Source organism: Peromyscus californicus, unplaced genomic scaffold (assembly GCF_007827085.1).
Source record: "Peromyscus californicus insignis strain IS unplaced genomic scaffold, ASM782708v3 Scaffold_8__1_contigs__length_139910024, whole genome shotgun sequence".
Classification (NCBI taxonomy): Eukaryota; Metazoa; Chordata; class Mammalia; order Rodentia; family Cricetidae; genus Peromyscus; species Peromyscus californicus.
In genome coordinates, this window is record NW_026294606.1 from 59231267 (window position 1) to 59256304 (window position 25038).

The 25038-nt window shown below is 41.8% G+C and overlaps 1 protein-coding gene across 1 annotated transcript in view; it reads left to right on the forward strand.

Moving 5' to 3' along the window:
- Positions 1–24606, forward strand: part of Taf3 (TATA-box binding protein associated factor 3) — a 154353-nt gene extending 129747 nt beyond the window's left edge. Inside the window, exons 5-7 of the mRNA XM_052727572.1 lie at positions 17779–18028; positions 21041–21147; positions 22675–24606. Coding sequence (XP_052583532.1) covers positions 17779–18028; positions 21041–21147; positions 22675–22789 — 472 coding nt within the window. The 3' untranslated portion in view covers positions 22790–24606. The remainder of the gene's footprint in view (positions 1–17778; positions 18029–21040; positions 21148–22674) is intronic.
- Positions 24607–25038: the final 432 nt, after the last annotated feature.

Here is a 25038-nt window from a genome sequence, read left to right on the forward strand (position 1 = left end):
AATACTGATTGAGAATAACCATTCTTCCCTCACATTTTACAAATGCCCTCTCTAACGCTGTCCTATCACAGGTGCTAGAGAGAGCATCTTGCCTTTCCCTCAGCCCCCAGATAAGATCTCTCTGTTAGCTCAGGTTGGCCTTGAACTGGGGCTATGGGTATGTGCCCCAGCTTTGAGCCTCTGCCTTTTCCATCTACTAATCTATACTTCTCCCATAGACAGAGGCTCATAATGGGAAAATCACCATCTCCCTCCTCTACTCTCAAGGTGACCCTGCCTATCAGGCTACCTGAGCGGTGGTGAGCCTGTCAGATGGCAATGTCTGCTCTCCATGAGAACACAGGTTCCCGTCGAGAGTCGGCACTGGGCAGTCTGTCTGACGGGTTGTACATTTTCTCAAGTTAGATGTGAGGTATTTGGGGGACTGCTTTACCACTGGCCATTCCATTCTGCTGGTGTTTTGATTTCCAATAACAGCTGGGTTGATTTCTCAACTACAGAAAGTTTTCCTTCCCCTGCCCACTCATGACAGAGGTGCTGAACATGTGATGTAGTCTTATATTTGCCATCCTGGTTTGGCTACAGCTAACCAGGTTTTGCTTAGGCCTGGTGGGGCTTTTGAATAGTTGTGCTATCTCAATCATTTCCTATATACTGTGAAAATTATAGTGAAGCTTATTAACCCAAAAAGCAGGTTTGATATTTTAAAACATAAAATATGTCCAGATACTTGTCTCTGAATTGCCAAACTTTTGACAATAGAAATAGACTAACCATTTAAGGATACTTTCAAGGAAAATAAGCATCTTTCTATTTTAAAATGTAGCCAGTGCCAGTGTGCATGGTAGCCCATGCCTGTAAATCCTCACTCTAGAGGCTGAGGCAGGAGAATTACTGCAAGTTTGAGCCAACTCTGTCAGAAGGGGCTGGTGACTCCAGAAGGAAAGGGGTTCTCACCAGCATATAGGGCAAGGGCAGGCAAAATGAACACATGCCTTTTGTCATAGCTGGAGAAAGGTAAATAGAGTTTCTGTCCCATCTGAGGAAATCAGGACCAGGGTGGCCAAGCCTTTGCACAACATGAGACTCTTTAGAACAAACCTCAGCAGGATACAGCATCGCCCTTCAGACTGGGAAGGCCTCTTAATTTTCTCATTTTAATATTTTTCCCCTTAAAAAAAACAAAGACAAAGCAGCTGTCTGCTTTTCTTTCTTTTTTTTTTTTTTTTTTCTGGAGCTGAGGACCGAACCCAGGGCCTTGCATTTGCTAGGCAAGCGCTCTACCACTGAGCTAAATCCCCAACACCCTGCTTTTCATTTTTATTTGAGGTACCATGACTAGTCTGTCTTTTGCCCTGCCCTGGTGAAATTATTATAGAAATGGAAACATTTCCTAGATGTTTCCCATGTTTTCAGGTACAGGAACAATGACAAAAAGAAATCCTAAGATTGACCATATTCAGGTTTTGGAAGTGCAGTTTAAATCTTATAAAAGAGTATGTCTGCAACTTTAAAATGATGTCGGCTTAGTGCTAAGCACTGCTACTAATCTTTTTCCTAACTGCTGAGTAACTGACCGAGGGCCCTGTGAAGTCCTCTATCTTCTCCGTGTGGCCATCGGTTGTCTCGGGGGCAGCTCTCAGCCACCTGTCACAAACAGGTAGTTAGACGCTTTCTTGATTTGCATCTCCAGGCTTTCCTATTTCTTTCTGGGGAGCTCTGGTCTTTGTGCATTACATTACTCTCATTTTCCCCAGCCTAGAATTATGGAGAAGTCCAAGTTTAATCTCTTCCCCTGGGGCGTTGTAGTTTGCTCACAAACACCAAAGATGCAGTATGTATATTTAAGAGAAAAACTAGTCTGCTGTCACAACAACCAGCTTTGGGTTTGGGAAATGCTTTTACGACCCAGTAAAACAAGTGGAAAGATTATAATCAAAGCATTTCCATCTTGCTTGTAAACAATTACAGCAGTCCTTACAGGGATGCCACATTAGAAGACTGAGGAAAATTTACTGGATTCCATTCTAATGCAATTAGAGCTAATTTTGTTCCTTAAATGAATAAAAGGTCAGCCAGTAAATCTAGCTTATCTGGAGTCCAGACTTCAATAAATTGTTTTATTTAATTTGTTGTAAAAGATCTTATCCTTAATGGGTCTAGGTCTTATTAGTTCACTTAGGTTTTAAAATATTTATGACCACCTTTTTAGATATGATTTGAATGATAGTTGGAAAGTTTCTCTCCACAGCTTTATCAAGGCCCAAGATCACTAATTGAATGAATATAGGAAGGTACTTAAGATTTGTTATCAGAAAAAAAAGCTGATGTGAACTTCCAGAATTTAAATGTTCTTTAACCTGTGACAGGCAGAGATAATTTAGCTGTATCATGGAAACCTTTTGGCTACTATCTGATTATAATTCTCCCTAAAGATCAACTTGCTTTCAGTTCAGGTATTTATAAAACAATATATGCCTAGGGATAGAAACATTTAGACCTCCTATGACATCACTTGTGTTCTGTATTTCCTGTCTGTCCTGCGGTAGATTCAGGTACTTGCATAAAGTATATGAATGTACTTTATGATACATGGAATAACTTGTTTGTTCACCTTTTCCACACCTACCTTGGGATCTTGTGAAGTTGATATCCACATCACTGCAAGGGTTCTGGGACTGTTTTCCCTTTTGTTCTTACAATTGTAGTCTCATGTCTGCATGTAGAACTGACAAGCCATGTTGGCCTGTCTGTTTGGATTTATTCCATGGGGTTCCGGAACTGCGTGTCATATCCCCTTACAGCTTATCTCCCAGGCTCCAAGAAAGGCCACAGCAGCATTCTTACTGACCCCTAAGGCCCACTCTCTTCCTATGCCTTCCATCACCCACATCTCCTAGTGGCTCTGGGGCTTTTTTCTCTCTTTCTCTTCTGCTCTATGCCATTCTTCCTTTCTCTCGTATTTCCCTGCAGCTTCCTCGTCTCTTGCCAAACCCTCCCCTTTCACCAGCTTCTCTCTATCTGAGGAGAACTGGGAACTCCCCTTCTCTGCCTTCCAGATCACCATATTCTATCTTAACTCATCCACCTACTGCATCCTGATTTCTACCCAAGAAACTTCCATAGTTACTGTTTTAGAGAATGCTTTCTAGTCTTCAAGAGTTCCATTCATTTATATAATATATATTGACCATATCCATCAGCTACTACTTCCCTCTGACTCCCAGTAGTGTACCCCATTTCATCTCCTACCCAGCTTTATGTTCAGTTTTTCCTTTTTTGGTTATTAATAATCCTCAAAATCCAGTTAATGCTTCCCATATGCACGAGTATGTGACCATCCACTGGGGCATATGGAACCCATCCCCATGGCCCCAAAGGAGAGTGACTTTCCCTGCCTCAGCAGCCACCAGCTGTCAATAGCTCCTCAGTTTGGGTGGGTCCTTGGGGGCCTCTCCCCATTCATGCTGGGATTTTGACTGCTGTGAGTTGATGTGTGCAGCAGCCATATCATGCCCAAAGTCAGCATTTCTTAGCTCTCCTCCCCATCTGCAAACTCTTACATTCTCTCCTATCCACTTCCTCAAAGTTCTCTGAGCCTTAGATGGTGGGAAGTTGTTATAGATGGCCCATCCATAATGTGGCACTTTAACCAGCTATGAGTTTCTGCATTAACCACCACCCACTACCAAAAGCATCTTTTCTAACCAAACAGAAAACAGTGTAAATCTATGGGTATAAATGTAAATATTTAGAGCACAGTTTGATAGCATGACCATTTAGCTAAACAATAGTTCCCCCCACCCCCACCTCCCAGGGCCTGTGACCTCCCAGCTTTGGAACACATTTACAGCTTAAGCATAGAATCATCCCTCCTGTAGAACAAGACCTCATGTCTAAGCAGAATGCAGTTGGTTGCACACATAGCTGTCATGCCACTGTTACACCAGTGGGCACATCTTGCCAGCAGGTCAGTGTTAAGGAATGCACGGTCCAGTGCTGATCAAGACCATTTATGTCTTTTGTTCCCTCTGTATAGCACCTCCTGATACTATGTAAGCCAGCCATCAGAGATTGCTGGTCAGTCAAGCTTGATTTCTCCATGTCTGAAGTAAATGGTGTCCTCATCAACAGAGTTTTAGCATCTAGTTATGGTAGACAGCCATGAGCCTGTATTTGGCATTCCTCTATGGCTTCTTTGACCAATGACTGGTAGGGAGGGATCCCATGCCTGACACTGAAATTTTTCTTTAATAACCCCTATCTTCTGGGAGCAGCATTGTCTGCCCATATAGGATACTTAAAAAAACATTTATTACTTTTTTTTAGTTAGTTTACAAACTAGTATAAAGTTTCTTTATGTACTATTCCCACTTAAACCTTTAACCCTGAGCGTTCGCCTCCTCTCTTTTCATGTCACCTACTATCCTCTCTAATTGAATTATTTTCTTGGATTGGAAGATCGTAGGTTTCCGTGTAGCTTTCTCACACACCCTTCCTTTGTAAGGCTTCTATACCTTACTACTGGGACCAGTGCAGAGAGCAGGCTGAGTCCTCTGCTCTTCTGGGCCCTGCTGCTCATGAAACTCTTATTATCCCAATTTCTCCCCACTTGTCTGGGTCTTATTCTCTTACCATCCCTTTTGCTTTTTCTTACGTGTACTCCTTTTTCTTTATACATCTTCCTTTTTGCTCCTCACCCCTTACTCTGTTGTTACTCACTGTTTATGTTTCGGTGAAGCAATGATGATTACAAATCCTTTTTGTTCATAGTATTCTACCCAGTTAACTATGAGAAAATGGTGCCTAAATGGACCAGTGTCATTGTCAAGCATATTTTTTTTTTTTTTTTTTTTTTTTTGGTTTTTTCGAGACAGGGTTTCTCTGTGTAGCTTTGCGCCTTTTCCTGGAACTCACTTGGTAGCCCAGGCTGGCCTCGAACTCACAGAGATCCGCCTGGCTCTGCCTCCCGAGTGCTGGGATTAAAGGCGTGCGCCACCACCGCCCGGCGTGTCAAGCATATTTTAAAAAGTGAACCGTGATGATGTCCTCCACACTGGTTCTTCTTGTTTCTTACAAGCTGGTGATGAACTTAGGGCTTCTATTTTCAAGCCACTGTAGGTCCTAGGAAAACTGAGGAATAGAATTGGGCTATTGTGTTTATTTTATAAGACTGTGCTGAACAAGCAAGTTCCCTTGCTCCAAATTTTTAGAACTGAATAAAAAATGGAAATAAAAGACCCTATCTTTTGGTCTTTACCTGATATCTCAGCGGTCCTTGTATTTAAAAACCATTTAAACAAGTGCTACTATGTGTGGAAGTACTTGCCATAGTTTTTAAGTCTTTTTTTTTTCTAATTGCAAAAATAATACATGGTCATTATTTTCTTTAAAGAGTTAACTATGGGTCAGTGAGATGACTCTGAGGGTAAAAGTACTTGCCATCAAGCACACAAATGGTAGAAGGAGAGAGCTGACTCCTGCAAGTTAACTGTGACTTCCACATGTGTGTCCACATACACACACAAATACATGTTTTTAAAAATTAAGTTAACCGTTGAGGCTAAAGCCTTAAAAGTTGGGTTGGGGATATAGTTCAGTTGTTAGAGTGCTTGCCTAGCATACACTAGGTTCTAGGTTCAATCTCTAGTACCAAGAATGGTAAGACACGCCTGTAATCCTATCACTAGGAAAGCGGAGGCCAGAGGATTGAAAGGTTTTCTTTGCCTACATAGTGAGTTTGAGGCCATCTTGGAATAACTGAAACCTTGCCATGAGAATGATGATGGTAGGTAGTGATGATGGTGATATACAGGAAAAGATGAAACCTTATTGTAATGGTGATTACATGAAATGTTATAATAATAATATTATAATAATAATAAATAAGTTAGCTGTTTAAAATACAGAGTTTAGAAAGCTAAATCCCCTACCCCACAAATCCCATCCTTTATCCCCCAATAACCAGTACTAACTTCAGTATCTCACCAGTTTTCTTTTTAAAAATAGAATTAACATATACACTATTCTATAGCTTACTCCCACCTCCTGGCCATAACTAGATCACGGGCATTTCATGTACTTTTATTTTAGTTCAACTGTTAGAACACTGGTGTTGGACGTGAACCAGATTTTGAACATGGTCTTAGCATATACTCTGACCTGACTCTGAAGCACTGATTAGTTTGTACGTGGACATGTGAGTTTTGTTAAAGCACAGAGGCACAATGATGTAAGTAATGCTACCAGGTCTGTTTGTTTGGAACCAAGATGAACAGAATGAGTAAATCACAGTTCCAAGTGCTAAATGGCTATGTTCCCCACCACAGCCACCATTAAGCCATCCAAAGGCAGATAAATAAGGTGCAGTGTCTTTCTACTTTTTTATTGTTTTCATCATTTTATTTGGTGTATATAAATACAAAGAAATTAACATCTGTCTTGTAAATTTAGGTTACTGTCAAAGAGCCTTATAAAATAGACTTTTAATTGCCCCTTCTGTTTTTCTCTGGCCTCTCTAAAAGCATGGGCTATCTTTCTGCACACAAGTACACATCTGTCCACCAGGACATATGCTTTAAATGCTGCTATTGCTCATTTTAAAAACTAAAAGATAAGGATAGCTCTTCTTGCTGGGCAGCAGTGTCGCACACCTTTAATCCCAGCATTCTGGCTGCAGAAGTATGTGGATCTCTGAGTTTAAGGCCAGTCTGATCTACAGAGTGAGTTCCAGAACAGCCAGGACTACACAGGGAAACCCTGTCTCCAAAAAAAAAAAAAAAAGAAAGAAAGAAAGAATGAGGAGGAGGAAGAAGAGAAAGAAAGATAGCTCTTCTTAAAGATTTTACTTTATTCGTTGTTGTTGTTGTTGTTGTTGTTGTTGTTGTTGTTGTTTCGAGACAGGGTTTCTCTGTGTAGCTTTGGTGCTATTATATTAACTAAGTGTAGGTGTAGTGTGTATCCACATGTAAGTATGTGCACATTATTGCAAGTGCCTCCAGAGGCTAAAGGTGTGGAGTTTCCTGGAACTGGAATTACATGTGGCTGTGAGTCACCTAGGAACCCAGCTCTGATCCTTAGGAAAGCAATAAATGCTCTTAATTGATGAGCTGTCTCTCCAGCTCTGGAATTGTCTTACTGTCTCACCAGGGGACACATGCTGAGGTTTATAACCTTAAACAATATTTATAGATCTTGTGAAATGCTGGATTTTTTAAATGTGACCATCTCTTTAGTATTTATGAACTGAAACCCTTCCATGAAAGTGTACTTTTCTTTGGTTATTTTGAAATGTAAATCAAACAGGAAAGGGGCAGATAAATGCTGACTGAATTCTTCTTGTTGCTCTCTTCAGAGAAAGGAGTTAGTGGAGCTGATCCAGAATTACGCTTAGTGATGATGGTTGGATTTAGTCTATCTCTCCCCATAACCCCTCAAACTGTTTCCTTCTCCTTTTCCTTCCTCTTTTATTATTTTCATTTTCAAATTATCCTGTCTTGTCTAATGGTAATTCTTTCATGTTGTCTGTTAGATGCAGTGCAGTCTCATCAGTGTTGAATAGTTTTCATGTATTTCCTATGTGCTATTACCCATTTCCACAGACTTCAAATTAGCTATTGTTCCAAAGAACATTGATTCTACCCGTGGGGTAGAAGTCCAATTCAGGCACTAGAGGCGCCCATTGCTACTAGAATGTCATAGCTTCTAGACCTTTGCAAGGGACAGAACTAGAAAATAGGTATATTTGTAAAGGAAAGAAAATCAGGCAAGGGTGATGGGTAAACTGTAACTATTAGGGCTGAGTTCAGGTCCACAGCACCCTTGTGAACAGCTGGGCATTACAGGTGGCACACATCTGTAATCCTAGGTCTGGAAAGGTGGAGACAGGAGGATCTCTCGAGCTTACTAACCATCCAGTCCAGCCAGTTTCGGAGCCCCAGGTTCAGTGGGAGACCCTGGCACAAAAAAGTCAAGAAGCAATTGTGGAAGAACCTCAACCTCAACCTCAACCTCTTGCCTCCACACAGACCCACAATGAGTGAGCACACCTGCACGCACACACACACACACACACACACACACACACACACACACACACACACACACGATAATAAGTTTATCGGATTTAACATTACTTCCCTGAATTTATTCTGTGCCCTTTTTACATTAGCAGTCCTGAGTGCCAACACAAGTGGTACTTGTTCTGTTCTATAAGAAAGTAGAAAATAATCTGCATATGACGGCAATACCACAATTACTCCTGACAAGACTACCAAATGAACTTAAGGATTAAGTTTTTTTTTTTTAATTTTTAAAATATAACCAATTTACTTTTACTCACAAATAAAAACATTATATAGCTAGATTAAGGAAGCCACTCAAACACTTCCAGTGGCTACTGAGATGGCTCAGTGGATAAAAGTGCTTGCCACCTTGAGCATAATGACCTGAGTTCTCTCCTAGGAGCCCACATGGTGGAAAGAGAACCAAATCCCAAAGGTTGTCTTCTGGCCTCCATCTCTGCACCATGGCATAGTCATACCTCCTAATGCACACATAAATAAATTTTAAAGTTAAAAAAATAATAAGACTAAGATTTTCTTAATCTTTGTTGTTTTTTGATTTGAGAAGGTAAGATTTTATCGCTGTTGGAATTTTTTTTCAATATTGTACTTGTATCCAGTGAACTGTGGATACACTGTAGTCACACTCATACCCCCCTCCCCATTATTCTCTCATCTCCTCCTTCCCACTCTTGCCCACTGTGGTGGTTTGAATAAGAGTGACCCAAATAGGTTTATATATTTGGAGGAAGTAGAACTATCTGAAAGGATTAGAAGGACTGGGAAGTGTGGCTTTGTTGGAGTGGGTAGTGGGTGTGGCCTTGTTAGAGGAAGCATGTCACTGGGGGTGGACCTTGTTATTTCAAAAACCCATGCCAGGCCCAGTCTCTCTCTCTCTGACTGCTGCCTGAGGATCAGGATGTGGCTTTCAGCTACTGCTTCAATACCATGTATGCCACCATGCTCCCGGAAAAATAATAATGGACTAAAACTGTAAGCATGCCCCCATTCAGATACTTTTCTTTTATGAGTTGCCTTGATCATACTGTCTCTACAGCAGTAGATCACTGGCTAGTCCCCTCCTATCCTCATGTCTCTCCTTCCTTTCTGCCCTTCTTCCTTTTTTTGCGGGGTTCGGGGACCGATGGACATACCCCATGCAGGCAGTCACAGCTGCTGTGTGTTCAACCACATGTGTCCAGAAGACAGTGTTCTATATGCCTCTCTGCCATTCAGTTCCTACAGTCCTTCTGTCCCTCTTCTTCAGTGTTCCCTAGGTGTCCCGTCTGGAGTCAAACACAGAGCATTCACTATTCTTAGCACTTCAACCAGGTATAAATCTTGCTTTGCCGTTGCCCATTGCTAAAAAGAGACTTTTCTGACCAAGACTAAAATACTAATCTGCATATAAACATGGGTGCTTAAAAGATAGTTTAGCTGGGCGGTGGTGGCATAAGCCTTTGATCCCAGCACTTGGGAGGCAGAGGCAGGCGAATCTCTGTGAGTTCTAGGCCAGCCTGGTCTACAGAGCGAGTCCCAGGACAGGCTCCAAAGCTACACAGAGAAACCCTGTCTCAAAAGAACAACAAAAAAAGACAGTTTAACTGTGTGTCCATTTGTTAAAACGTCAGTATCAGTATCAGTAGTGGTAGTCTCTAGTGTTGAGTCTTGCCAGGGGCCAGCTCTGCGCCACAGGCATGGTGGGACTGCCCCAGGAGTATGGGCTGTGTGATTCCGGTCAGTTTACCTTGGTCATCGCCTAAGTGATTTCTCGGTCCTCGGTGAGGCACCTTCCAGGGCAAATATGTATTCCTTTCGTGGAGTGGGCCTCAAATCCAATCAGGAAGCAGTTGGTTACCCTCAGAATATTCCATGCTATTTTACCTGTGGGCATATCTTGCCAGACAGTACAGTGTTGTAGCATGGAGGGTCCACAACTGGGTATGGTCATTAATGACCCTTCTCTGCCAACAGCCTGCAGAGCATCTCCCTACACTAGGACACAGTCAGTAGGAATCTTCATAGCTTGGTTTCTCTGTGTCCTGTATCCAGAGCACATGTCTTCGGCAGCAGGGTCTTACTGTGCATCCAGGAACAGTGGCAACAGCCTGTATTGCTTTGGGGGCTTCTAAAGTTACCTGGCCAACGACTAATAGGGATTTACCCCACTCAGTATTTGTTTTTAACATGCTGCTGTGGATGTGTGAACAAAATACCAGCCTCCTAAAGTCTCCTGAAATGATGTTTCTCATCATCATTGGCATGCTTGGCGATTTGTTCATTTCTGTTTATTTTCTATTCAGAAACACTTTTTAAAAGTTAATTTTCTGAGCCAGGTGTAATGGTACCCACCTATAGTTCCTGCACTTGGGTGGCCGAGGCAAGTGGATCCTTTTGAGTTCAAGGCTAACCTGGTGTACGTAGCAAATTTCAGGCCAGCCAGAGCTGTCTTAAAAAACCAGGTGATTTTCCTGAATCTAGAGATCATTTACATGAACCCAAAGTCAAAAATATATGACAAAAGATATTCAGGGATTTTTTTGCTTCTTCTCTTTCCTTTTACGTAGCCTACTGAGAGCTTATCATTTCATTTTCATTAGTACCATTATCGCTGTACTGGATCTTTTTGCAAGTATGATGAAATGTTCATTATTCATTACTTATCTGAATGTTAGTGCCCTTTTAGGGTATTTTACAGATTTTGAACATTTGACAATAGGAGTATAATCATTTGGGCCTCTCCCTTGGAAACAAGATTCTATAATGGTGATGTTTTTCTCTAATTACTTCATGCAATTTGTTTCATTTTTCAAATAGGTCATGCCTGCATTAAAAGATAAAATGTTTGCTACTTGATGTGTACTTGGGCTATGACAAGATAAAATACCCATTTTATGAGACGATGTAAATATTCAAGAGGCAAGCCACAAGCTTGAGGAATTAAATCCATTTATCGTTGTCTTATAATTATACGAATGTTAAAATTTGAGCTGTGAGGATCAAGAAGAATAAGGAATAATGATTGATTTGAAGAATCAACATAAAACTGATTCTCCTAATTGTCTTTGGGTATTTGATCAACGTGAAATATGGAAATGACTGTCTCACTGTTTGGCATTTTAAGTACCAATACTCTAAAATAGAATTCCTTCCAAGTTTGGAATATTTGCTTATATACCCAAGTTAGAAAAATGGAAAACTTGGTGTATTTGTTTTCCATTCCCACACAAATGATCCTAGAATTTAGCCATTTAAAGCAGCAGCCCTTACTTCCTGGCCTCTGCAGGGTTTAAGCAGTTCTCTCTCAGGCCTTTGAAGCTGTGACCGAGACAGCATCATCTGAGGTCCTCGGTGTCTCAAGCTCACACAGACCATGTGCTCCTTCGTAAGGCAGCTTCTTCACATGCAGACACAGCAGCTGCCTTTCCCCAGTGAGCGCTCCCAAAGGGAGCAAGGGGAGGCGTGGAGCACTGTGGCCAGTCTTGGAGATCACCCATTATGACTTTTATATTATTTAAGTCTGCCCATGTGTGAACAACAGACTGACTGCATGTTTAGGCCAGGTATGTCTGGGGCTTTCCATTAAAAAAAAAAAAAATAGGAAAAATAGGCATACATGTTCATGTCACAAACCAACTGTAAGGTTTCACAGCTGTATTATTGTAAAATTTCAGTAATATTTTTTCATTTGTTGTGAGAAGAGGTTCATTTAGCACTTGTGAGAATGTGTTTCTTATGGCGGATGGTGTGTCTAAAATCTAAAATTAAACATTTAGAAAGAAATAAATGAATTGTGATGTGAAGGAGCATATTTTTTTCTCAAAGTGATTTTTCTCCATTGAATAATTTCTGTGGTTCAGAAGGTCACGTAAACTCCATAGGCATGATTACAGTACTTTTCCCTCTGGTGTCATATCACCATTTAAAAATGGCCATTCACTGGTAGGGTAAATAAGTAAGCCATTGTGAGGGAACTTTTGAACTGTGAGAGCGCTTTAGTAGCCAGTTATTTGGACTTTGTTAATTCAGATTACTGGTTTCATAGTGTTTGCACACAATAGCTGAATAATGAGGATCATTAAACCTCCTGTGCAGAACATATCCAAATTGTGTTTGCCTCTAACCTTGGAGGCTCTGAGGGGCTGGGAGGCAGGGCCTGGTTCTTTATTGACTTGTCAAGCTATGAGTTTGCATTACAGCTCATGACCCATTCTGTTTGTTCCATGATTCTGTGGTGGGGAAACAGGTAAAGAAATCCCTCTGAAAGCCCCTCCTTCTCCACATCTGTATGAATAACACCAGTGTTTATAGCAGTTAGGGCACTGTGACTAAATCCTCCCAAAGATGTAACGTTAGCAGCAGAGCCACTGTGGGGCACAGCTGTGGGCAGTATTGCTTTCTCTGTGAGACGCTGGCACTCAACAGGAAGCTCCGGAGGGTTTCTTACTATGCAGTTCAATAGGAGGGAAAGGGCAGCCAGACTCCAGAATCACCTCTACAGTGAAGCTGATGGAGTGTTGAGACTTTAGCTAATCAGGGCCGAGAATATGTATTATGTTGCACTGCTAAATGATTTTGCATATTGTTAAAAACTAGATGATAGAATTTTTTTTTCTTAAAAATAAGAGAATTGCTTTTCAAATTGTATATTCAGCTACCCTAAGTCACTTAGAACCTATAATCAAAATAACTCAAAATCTCTAGGAAGTTTTCCTTTGAACTTCAAGAGCTAGGGAAGTAGGTCACTGTAGTGATAATATAATGCTACCCTGACCCCTTGAAAGTAGAGTTAGCATAGTTTGTCTTGTAAACTTAGTGCCCACTTCGATAACTTCTTCTCTGTCTCTCTGTCTCTCTCTGTCTGTCTGTCTCTCTCTCTCTGTCTCTCTCTGTCTCTGTCTCTCTCTCTCTCTCTCTCTCTCTCTCACACACATACACACACACACACACACACACACACACACACACACACACAGAGCCACATACACCGATATATAAATTGCCTTACATTAAACCCCACCCCTTGAGGATCCCACAGCCTCTCACATCAGCACACTGAAGATCCAGCATATGAACTCATGTATCTTCTGGGACAAACCAAACTGTAGCGATATCTAAAAGACTCATGTATTTCTTTCAGTTACACAAACAGCATAGTTACCAAAGACTCTCTTCCTCACTTTCTTGGTCTTTAGACTGTTGATCTCCATTAATGATGACAGAGTCATCTGTACTGTGAAACCCTTTGACTTAACTTGGGGCTTTATGTCCTTGATTTATAACTAAACTTGTGGCCAAATTTCACTAGAAGGTGTTGGCCAAGCCATCATTTTGCTTAAAAATTCCCAGAAACACTTTAAATGTATATATTTTTACTTTTTCATTATTTTTATTGTAAGATTTATGTGTTAATTATGGATAAGTCAAGGAAAAGTACCCTGTAATCCCAGTATATAGAAACAGTTTCTGGATAATATATATATTATATTCTTTTAAACTTTTTTTGTAACTACACACATAAATATTCATACTTGCATTTTTCTTCTTAGAAAACTTCGATTTTATTATATATTACCCATAGCGGTCTTTTTAATTTTGATAAAAAATAACTGTGTGACCACTTCAAATAATGTGGTATTTTGAGACAGAGTCTTGTTATGTAGCCCTGACTGTCCTGGAACTCATTATGTAGATCAGACTGGCCTTGAATTCACAGAGATCTGCCTGCCTCTGCTTCCCGAGTGCTGGTGCTACCACACCTGAATAAATAACATACTGTACACTGAGCCAAAAGGTTATCCACTGCGCCACTGGCCCCCCCCACCCCATCCTTAAGGTTTTAATAACCATTCAGGAGTACCATGGCAGCTACCTCTCCCTCTCCCAACCTACAGCACTATGTGTTTCCCGGCTTTTCATCTTCACAGTAAAGTCATTTTGTCCCTGTGCTCACGCCTTCCACCACTGAGTCCGGTTTTCCTATCTATCTATCTATAGTAATTCTGTTGAGTAATTCTTGCTGTGTCCTGTCCTCTTAGTGGAGTTCCTTTTATTTTGAAAAGGTGCTGTTTGTTACATAAAGTTACTTCTCTGAACAAAGGCGTTTCAAGGAAGGAAGGGTTTCTTTTAAGAGGACAATCCATCCTGGTGGGGAAGCCATGGCATAAGCGGAGGCAGCTGTCACACTCATCCTCAGTGAGGAAGCAGAAGATGAGTGTTGCTTGCTCTCTCTAGGACCTCAGCCCCTGGAATGATGCCACGGCCACCCAGGGGTGCGCTTCTGACCTTCACACCTTCCTCAAACCTTCACTATTGCTACATTAGCTATCTTTTTTCAGTGTTAAGGTTGAACTCAGCCTCGGCTACACTCAGCAAGTACGCCACGAATTATGTCCTAAGCCCTTACTTTTAGAAAGGGTTTTTTTATTTAATTTAATTTGTATGTTTATGGGAATTTTGTCTGCATATATGTCTGTTGCACCGTGTGCATGCCTGGTAACCACAGAGGCCAGAAGACAGCATTGGATCCCCTAGGATTAGAGTTACAGACAGCTGTGAGCCTTCATGTGGGTGCTGGGAATTGAACCCTGGTCCTCTGAAAGAACAGCCAGTGCTCTCAACCATTATTATTATATATTGCCATTATTAAATAAATATTTTTTAAATTTATCTAACTTTTAATATGGTAGATATTAGCAAATATGTACCTTTTATGGTTTTTAATAATTTATTTAAGAATATAAAGGCCAGCTGGGCGTGGTAGCACACACCTTTAATACTAGCCCTAGAGAGGCAGAGACAGGCAGATCTCTGTGAGTTCAAGGACAGCCAGGGCTACACAGAGAAACCCTGTCTCAAAAAAAAATTAAAAAAGTCCAAAACCGTTTCTTTTAGTACAAACCTGCAGCTAGCAAATCCTTAAGTTTCGTGTGGCTAGCTTATCGTTATTTGAAATTTATTTTTCTTTAGCGTATTCATCTTTTATTTTACATTGGCTATCTGTTTGTTATATCAAAGTGGTTGTTCTTTTTCCCACTGGCTGCTGCTCAGGTTTTTCTGTTTCACAGTTGTGTTTGGATGTGCTTTGACTAAGGTTTCTTTTTATTGACCTGGTATGTGCTGAGTTTCTTAAATACATAGATGGCTATCTTCCATCAGTTCCATAACTCTTAGATATTCTTCCCTGGCATGTCCAATATCTTAGGGTTCCCACTACAACCCAGACTTCACCTTTCAGAGCCTTGATGCAGGGACTCCCTGCCATGTGTTGCCTGGCTCAACAGCTGTCTGAAATTGCAGAGGAGGAAACCAGGACCCCTTCACTTTTGCATCCTTTATGCCTGTAACTCCAGCACCACTGGCTGGTGTCCTCCAGCATGGGATGGACCCCACCCCCTGAGCCACACCAGCAGCAGTGTTTGTTTGCAGTTCCTTTTTAGGGGCAATCTAAAGAAGAAAAAACTCAGGCTACTTTACAAGTTAGAAGCTTAGGTGGGCTGGGTCTTGCCCTGAAGGGATACTTCCCTTTGTTCCAGTGCAGAGCCAGATTTTTATTAATGGCCCTAATCTTCTTAACAATTATAGCCTCTTTTCCAGCTCATGCCTCAGCTATTATATTAAGCTTACCAGTGTCCTTTTCTCTCCAAACTGTCCAATTTCCTTTTCTTTCTGACCCACTTGTGCTATTTTGCTGTAGACCTGCATAGTGGTATCAATAATAACCACACCACAGACTCAGTGTTAGGTTGCACTAGCCGTTAATGCCAGTCCTCAGAGGCAGAGACAAGCAGATCTCTGAGTTTGAGGCCAGCCTAGTCTACAGAGCAAATTCTAGGATAGCCAGGCATACACAAAGAAACCCTGTCTCAAAAAACCAGGAGGAGGAGGGGGGAAGGAGGGAAAGAAGAGAAGGAAGGAAGGAAGGAAGGAAGGAAGGAAGGAAGGAAGGAAGGAAGGAAGGAAGGAAAAATCTCCACCAAAGAAATTAGCCCATTACTTTTAAATTTAGCCTCAGGCAAGTTCTCAAGATATGGACAGAATGCAACCAGATTTTTTGTCAAAATATCACATGAATGGCTTGTACTCCACACTATTTTCCAGGCTTCTATTGGAATAGCTTACTAAGTGCTGCTTAGAGCATTCAGCTGTTCTTCTGATACAGACTTCCAAAATCTTCCTCAGTCCTCAAAAAAGTAACATGGTATCTTAGGGTTTCTATGACACCATGACCATGGCAGCTCTTACATTTAATTGCGATGTCTTGCTTACAGTTCAGAAGTTTAGTCTATTATGTAATAGACAAATTTAATAATCTTTGAAGTGTTCCTGGCAGGAAATGACAGGAAGCAAGGCAGCATGCAGTCAGACATGGTGCTGGAGTTGAGAGTCATTACATCTTTATCCAAAAGCAACAGAAAGTAAACTGTCTCACTGGGTGTGGCCTTGAGCATATGTGAGTCCTCGAAGCCTGCTCCACAGTGACACACTTCCTCCAACAAGGCCACACCTCCTGTTAGTGCCACTCCCTTTGGGGGCCATTTTCTTTCAAACCACCACACATGGTGACGTGAATGTGAGGAAACAGTCCTCTGTCTACCAACTTCTGCATTTGTTACTTTGCTTTTGCTGTGATCAAATTCTCTGACCAAGTCAGTTTATGGAGGAGCTCATTTAGGCTTACAGATCCAGAGGGATGGGGCTCCATTATGGTGGAGAGGCATGGTCACAGCCGCAGGCATGGTGACTTGAGCAGGAAGGTGAGTGATCACACCTTTATCTACAAGCATGAAGTAGACAGAGCAAACTGGAAGCAGGATGAGACTGTGTAATCTCAAAACTTGCTTCCAGTAACAGCTGTACCACCTAAATCTCCCCAAACTGCCTCCAACTGGAGGCCAAGTATTCAAATACAAGAACCTGTGGGGGACATGCTTATTCAAATTCTCATTCCAAGTACAAAAATTAAAATATAAAAACACCTGCAGGTTTGGGGACAGGGTGGCTTCTGGGGCGGAAGCTAACAAGACTCCACAGTCCATGATGTCTCTCACAAGAAGCTACTCAGAAGTAACACGGCACTTCTCACATTTCGTCAGCCCCAGAGTTGTGTTGACACGGAGGAAGTCAATAAAGGGGAGTGTGTAATCCATTACACACCTGTGAAAAGCACATGTGCATTGATTGGTAGAATATCTCTACATACTGATCACTGAAGGGCAGTTGGAGAAAATGAAAAGTTAACCCAAGTTGATGGGCAATGAATTTTGAGTTCTGGTTGCTTAAAAGCAGATTTTACAATACAGTTCAGCTCCTAGAGTGGTTGCCATTGATGCACGAGACACTGCAGAATGAATGAATGAATGAATGAATGAATGAATGAATGAATGAATGAATGAATGTGGGTGGCAGGGTTGCTCAGCAGGTAAGGGTGCCTTCTACACAAGCCCGGCTACCTGTGTTTGATCCCTGGAACTCACATGGTAGAAGGAGAAAGCCATCTCCCAGCAAGTTGTCCTCTGACCACCACATACCTTAAGTAAACGTGGTTTTTTGGGGTGTGTGTGTATGTGTGTGTGTGTGTGTGTGTGTGTGTGTGTGTGTGTGTGTGTGTGTTTTCTAGGTAAAGTAAACCTGTTTTGCTTCCAGACAAAGGACTTGTGTAGTAATTGTTTGAACATGTGATATGTTTTGACTTTCACTTTTCTCTCCTTGACAGAGTCATCAGCAAGGTGGTACCAGCCCCCGAGGCTAAGCCAGCCCCCTCTCTGAACAGACCGAAAACCCCGCCTCCAGCTCCAGTCCCCGTCCCTGTGCGCGTGAGCCCCACTCCTCTGCCACCACCACTCCTTGCCCAGGCTGCAGTGTGTCCAGCCCTGATGCCATCCCCAGCCCCTGCCCTCTCTGGAGCAGGGAGTGCCAAAGCCCCAGTGCGGAGCGTGGTGACGGAGACGGTCAGCACTTATGTGGTGCGTATGTTTCCACAGCCTTTCAGAAAGCGCTGATTCTGTGATGTTGATTCTCATGGGCAGTACTTGATAAATGGAAAAGCATTTCCATTGCCTTTTCAAGCAGTTGGCTCAAAACTGTTACATTACAAAGTTCACACTCAGCCATGTAATAATGTCAAATAGCTTTTATTTATGTTGGTTTGAAACATGACTGTATACCTAAATATAAGAACATCAGTATATACTGTGATATTCAGATTCCACAGTGAATTCTTGCTAGAGTGAGTAAATTAGTGACTTGAGTGTAATTTCTGTAATAGACATAGATCTTATGGGTCAGTTGGTGTTTCTGAGTTACAGCACTAATTATTGTATTTTATTTGCTGAGATCCAGAATGTATCAGAACTTACATCTTAAATAGAAATGAACTTTAGACTATAGGACTTTCTGAGCATTCAAGTGCATTTTTTTTATTAGACCCATCATATATGGGCTAGAGACATAGCTCTGTGGTAGAGAGCTTGCCTAACATGTACAAGGCCCAGAATTTATCTCCTAGTACTGAAAATAAATAAATAAATGCATCCCATCATATTGAATGACTCCACGTTGTCCTGGAACTGCGCTTAGATGTTTTCCCCATAGTTAATATAATCAGATCTTATTTCAACCCCAATTTCAATCCAGCAATGAAGTATTTGTAAAGATATATTCTCAAGGCACACTGAATAGACACACAAGCACACAACAGAATGTTCGGTAAATGGAGACATTGATGTTTTTGAATGACAAGCTCTGTACTGTTGTTTTAGCCTAACCTTTGTAAAGAGATGAATGACTGGCAAGCGGTAGAGCAGGACTGGGACTGTTTGTTAGGAGATATCTAACCGTGTGTTACATAGGGGAATTTAGAAAGACTAAATCATTAACTGTGTGAGACACTATACGGACACAAAGAAGTATAAAAAAAATCCTGAATGCATTCAGGGAGTACATAGGCAGGAAAAATTAGTGTAAAAATAATAAATTGACAATTCAAGACAGAAAATGTGATACAAAAACCTGTGAGGAATAAATTGGTCCATTGAAGGATCAATCGAGGGGTCTAATTGAGGTGTCCCCCCCCAGGTGAGTTGATCAGGAAAGAGTTTATATTTAATCTCTTCACCCTCCATTTGTTTATCTGTAATTAAGGGATTTGTATTAGACTCAGTGATCTCTGTAGCCTTGTCTGGCTCTAAAGATTACGGCTCTCCAGTAGACATTTGAACTGACCCCACAGAGGGGGCACCAACTGGGATGGTGCCCAAAAGGTCTTCTAGTCTAAATAGATACTTTATGGAGACACGGGAGAGTCTGCCACTGCCTATCAGTATGATGTTGACAGTGAAATTCTCGTAGCTCCTTTTCCCCTATTTCTAAACTATCCAAAGATTATTTACAGTGATTACATGAACTCATGTTTGAAAGAACTCGGTACCCTAGAAAGTATTGGGTGTTGGTATGGTGCTGTGGCAAATGTTTTTTATGTAACTCAAGAGTCACAACCTGCTAATGTCAAGAAAGGTCAGTCAGCAGCAGGACTGGCCGTGCGTGGTGGCTTCACTCACTGGACACTCAGTGCCTGGTGGCTGCTGGTTCTTTCCCATGATGTAGTTTACCCCAAGTGAGAGCCAGCAGCCAGAGGCAGCCTCCTCTACCTTACTCTAAAAAGGGTTCAGGTCAGTGTAGTTTGCCTTTGTAGAGACTTTCAAAAATAGTAGCCCTTACAGTAAGCCCATGCATCCAGAGGAATCTATCCACTTTTGATAACCCCTCACGAGGAAACCATTTATATTCCACGTATCTAGTCTGTGTATTACTTAAAGGAAGAGGCCACCTTGCAAAATATATAGTGAAATCATATATTGTCTTACTATGAGGACATTTAAAAGTGAGCTTGACTAAGTACTTTTTACAGTATCCATTGGTTTCAATAATGTGACATTTGAGAAAGACTTACAATTAGGGACACTTCTTATTGAGAACAAAGGCAGAACTCCAGAATATACAGTATTTGCAGCATAATAATAACTATGTAGTTCTTTGGCCCATGAGCCTCTTATTTCATTTGCCCTTTAGTTGATTGTACTTTTCTAAAATGTCATAAAGGGAATGGAAAGTTACTTAGTAACAGCTCTTTTATATCCTTGATCTTATCACCTTAGTTCAGGAGAAGGGTTTGGCTAATAAGTAATGAGGGAATACATGCATGTTTGACTGTATGTGCTAATTCCATGCTATGAACGTGGCTGAAAAAAATGTGTAAAACTGAGCACTTTCAAAAATATCAGTTGTTACTGGCAGGAAGACTCATAGTCATTAAGAGTTCATGAGATTATAGGAATTTCTTAGATGAAGCCAAATGTAGGTCATGTTATATGGTTTCCAAAGATGATTCTATAATGCTTTGTTTTTAAAGATTTACAAAGCAGTTTAGAATATGCATTAGAAATATGTCACTATATCCAGCCAAGGCAGCACACACCAGAAATCCCAGCACTCAGGAGATTGAGGCAGAGATTGGAGTTCAAGGCCAACCTGGACTGTATAATGAATGCCAAGCCAACCTGAGCTTGTGAGACCTGCCTTAAAAAGAAAGGGAAGGTGGGTGTGGCGGGGGGGGGGGGGGTTGAGGAAGAGAGGGGAGTAGGGAGAAGGGTGAGGGGGCCAGAAAGGAGAGAAAGTGAGGGAAGAGAGACAGTGTATGAAAGAGAGGGATGAAGGGAAGAGAATGTGGGAGGGAGGGGGACAGTTAAAGGAGGGGGAGGAAGAGAGGAGTGGGTGTGGGAGAGGAAGGGAAGAAGCTATTGTTGATGACCAGCTGTCTTCAGAGCAGGGGTGACTGTGGTGACTCCCATGCCGTGCTAATCTGCTGTATTGCCAGCTCGTCGTAGTTTACCATTTTTAGATGAAGCAGCGTTCTTATCTGGCCTCTTGTGGTTCTTTTTCCGCACGCCATCTGGTTCTGCTCCTCCACTTTACATCAGATCCGCGACGAGTGGGGCAATCAGATCTGGATCTGTCCAGGGTGCAACAAGCCCGATGATGGCAGTCCTATGATCGGCTGTGACGGCTGTGATGATTGGTACCACTGGTGAGTGCCCCCCGAGTGCCCCAGGTGCTGAGGCAGCCACCACGGGTCATGCCTGAGCAGGGATCCTAGCCAGCTGGGCTTTAGCAGTTCAGCTGCTCTCCTGAGGACAGTCAGATGGAGCCTGTACAGGGAAACAACTGCAGAATTGATAGTGCTGTTGTTGCCGAGCCTGGAGTGTGACTGTTCTGCTTCACTTATATACCCTTCCCTGCAAAAATACGGAAGAGGACAGACAGGCATTGGCGGGAGCTGCAGCACTCGGCTGGCTGTGCTTGAGAGCAGACTCCAAGACAGCTCGTTTGTTTCTGACGTCTCCTCAGCTGTTCCCATCTGAAGATGCTCAGCCAACATGTGTTCAGCTTTATTTCCGTCTTAAAATACCTGTTTGGTTGTGATCTTTGCTGTCTGTACGGTAAAAATGGAGCCAGGTGTAGTGGAGTGCTGGTAGCCTCAGCACTCCACTACACGATGAGACGATGAGACGAAGGGTCACAAGTTTGAGACCAGCCTTGGTTACATGGTGAGTGTGAGTTCAGCCCAGGTTGCCTGAGACTGTCTCACTCCCTGCCCCTTTCCCCAAATTAAAACTTAAAAGCAAAGCCATTGCATTACTGACTGAAAGGACAAATAGACTAATAATCTCCCCATAGGGCCTATACATAGGCCTTGTATATTCAAATAACCCAAATAACCAACATTAGTGCTACGTCAGTTAGAGCTTTGGGCTGGTTTCTGGTATGTACAGCATTTTACATTTATTTTTATTGTGAGGGTGGAGCATGCCCTATTGGTATATACCATTTCACTACATGCATGTGAAGGTCAGAAAACAGCTTAAAGGAGCCAGTTCTCGGCTTGCAACCCCACCACATGGCTTGGAAGACCATGTTGTCAGGCATATCACCATTCCTTTAAAAAAAAAAATCAAAGCATGGAAAAAGGAGCAGTCGATTAACTCCGTTGGTAGAGTGCTTGCCTGGCATTTTAGAGCGCTCAGATTCCATCCCTAGGAGTTCAAGGCCAGCGTTGACTGTATCAGGAAGAAATGTTGCCTTTGAAAACATGGCACAATGTCTGAAGAGAAGGCTCATTGGTTAAGAGCTCTCTCTGCTTCCACTGGGGAAGTCCCCACATCCTCATGGTGACTCATTATGGTCTGCAGTTCCTTTTACAGGGGATTAGGCAATCCTCTTCTGGCCTCTGCTAGCACCAGGCACACAAATGAAATACAGGCAAAATACTCATACACATAACACAAAAATAAAAACTTTATAAAGTTTTATTGGGGGGAGGGGGGGAGGCATGGTACAGCTTGCAGACCTTGCCTCAGAAAAAGAAAATCCAAAGTGCTGGGTGATGGTGGCACATGTCTTTAATCCCAGCACTCGGGAGGCAGAGGCAGGCGGATCTCTGAGTTCGAGGACAGCCTGGGATACACAGAGAAACCTCAAAAAAAAAAAAACAAAAAAGAAAGAAAGAAAGAAAATCATAAGAAACTTGTTTATCTGAACTTCTTTTGGTGTCTAGGCCCTGCGTGGGATTAATGGCGGCTCCTCCAGAAGAGATGCAGTGGTTCTGCTCCAAGTGTGCCAAGATCAAGAAAGACAAGAAGCACAAGAAGAGGAAGCACCGTGCGCACTGACGTCAGCATGGGCAGGACTGCTGCCCCGCGCCTGGTCGGGGCGGGCCAGTTCTGCCAGCCTGTCTCCCCCAGGCCCCATGGACAGTGCATCCTGGAGGAGCAAGGACAGGAATAAGCCGTCGCTCTGGATGCCCGCTTCTGAAACACATGGGTCTGAGCTCCCATGGCGTGTGACTGAAGAGAAACTCCAGGGGAGGTGTGGCGCGAGGGCTAGCACCTCCATCTGCCTATTACCAGTGACAAGTATTAATAAAGACACCATACATCTTCCCTCTTGACTTCCTCTCTTCTCTACAGAACCTTTGATTACGGTGTTAGCTGAGAAGGTAATGTACAAATGCCTTGATTGTAATTGAAGGATGCATCCTTAGCTGTAGTCTCCAAGCCCTCTCCCTCACAGAGATAATCATAAGGAAAGAACGTCCCAGTCAGAGGACTGGTAAATATTTTTGTGATGAGAATATATGAAATTCCCCCACCTCACCCCACTTTTATTACTAACATGTAAAATGTTCAGGCTTTTGTGAGATACCTTATATTTTTTAAGAAAAAGGTTTCTATCATGTCCTGTTCACCTCTGTGCAAATTATTTTCATTTAGCCTGTTTTATAACTTGGTTATGTTCTAGTCCTGCTCTTCTGTGAACTGCTGGAGCTGCTTCTCACTGCGTGTACATTTATCAACTTGTATAAAACTCTTGATACTAAGGAAAATGCCCTTACTGTAAATAATAAATATTTATGAAGTAGTTATTTTTAAAATTTTTTTATCGTGTTTAATTCTGGCTTTCTCTGGAATCCACTGTGATTTCAGCCATGTCTGTAATTGCTGCTGTACATAGGCAAAGAGGACAGAGAGAAGGACCCGGCCATTTCCCTCCCCAGATGCAGTGCCCACAATATAGTAGGGAAAGGACCCTAGCTGTTGGAAGGAACAAGACAATTTAAATCTGGAGTTGACGGCTTGAAATTGTTTTGTTTGTTATATATTTTCTGTAAATTTCTCTCACTTTTACTAAAAGGACATGTAGTTTCCACAAAAGTAAAAAAAAAAAGAAAGAAAGAAAATACTGTAGCATTTTGTGTTTATATTGTTTTATTTCTACAGATTTGTTCATGGATATTGTGCTTTAAGGTTGAAATGAAGTATATTATGAATTTTTTTAAGAAAACTCATCAAATTTCAGGGTATCACAAAACTTTATTATATTACTATACTGCCCACTATTTATTATATGTTATAGATATCTGAAACGTAAGCCAAATATTTTATTTTTAATGTAAAAAAGCATCAAATTTAACTTTATTAGCATATTTTAGTGTCTTTGGAATAACTGTGGACTTTTACTTGATTTTGAAATAATACCGATTTGGGCTTGTGTGAAGGCTATCTTGAATGTTAGAATGTGGGATTTGAACCTAATACAAATATACAAATAGAAATGTGATTTTTTTTTTTACTGCCAGCTCAACTGATATTAGCATTATAATTAGTCCTATTTTAAAACATATAATGTGGTTTCAGAAATGCGGTCTCTACCTTGATGTTCAATTGCAGAACAGTGGGAATGGAGTAGACCTGGGAAGAGTGCGGAAGTCAATACCCTCCTTGTTCTAGAAGCCAGAAGTTTTCTTCCCCTGCCCCCCAAAAAGTATCTATGTTGAGATATGTGTGTCTGTCTGTTTGTTTCATTCATTAGAGATCATTCTAAATACTTTATACAATATTTTCACATGCACAAATATACCCACTAGTGCTTTTTGGAGAGGGGTGATGGGTGGGGGAAATGCAAAATAAAGATTATTGGCTGTTTCGTAGTTTGCTTTTCCATTTTCTTTATTTAGGAATTAGCTCCTTGAGGCATGGTCAGTGCATCTGAAGTTGCCGCGTCTAAACGAGCAGGTTGCGCTCCTGAAGTAAGAAAGAAGGTGCCTATATAGACCTTTTCCCGCTCCTCCCATCTGAGAGTCTTCAGCCCACGAGACATTTAAGGAATTTCAATCAGTCTGTTGTCCCTTGCTATTTCATGGTTGCTTTCCTAAATCCAGTTCATGATTTTATAAATGGTCTTTGCAATAATAAAACCAAAGAATCATTTTCAGGGGGCTGGATGGCTCAAGGGATTAGTAATGGAATACAGAGCCTTTCACCTCTAGGTCAGTGAGTCGAATCCAGTCCAGGTCACTAGAGACCAAAAGTTGTCACCATCTTATGACTGTTCAGTCGCCTGTGCAAAATGAACTGGTGGT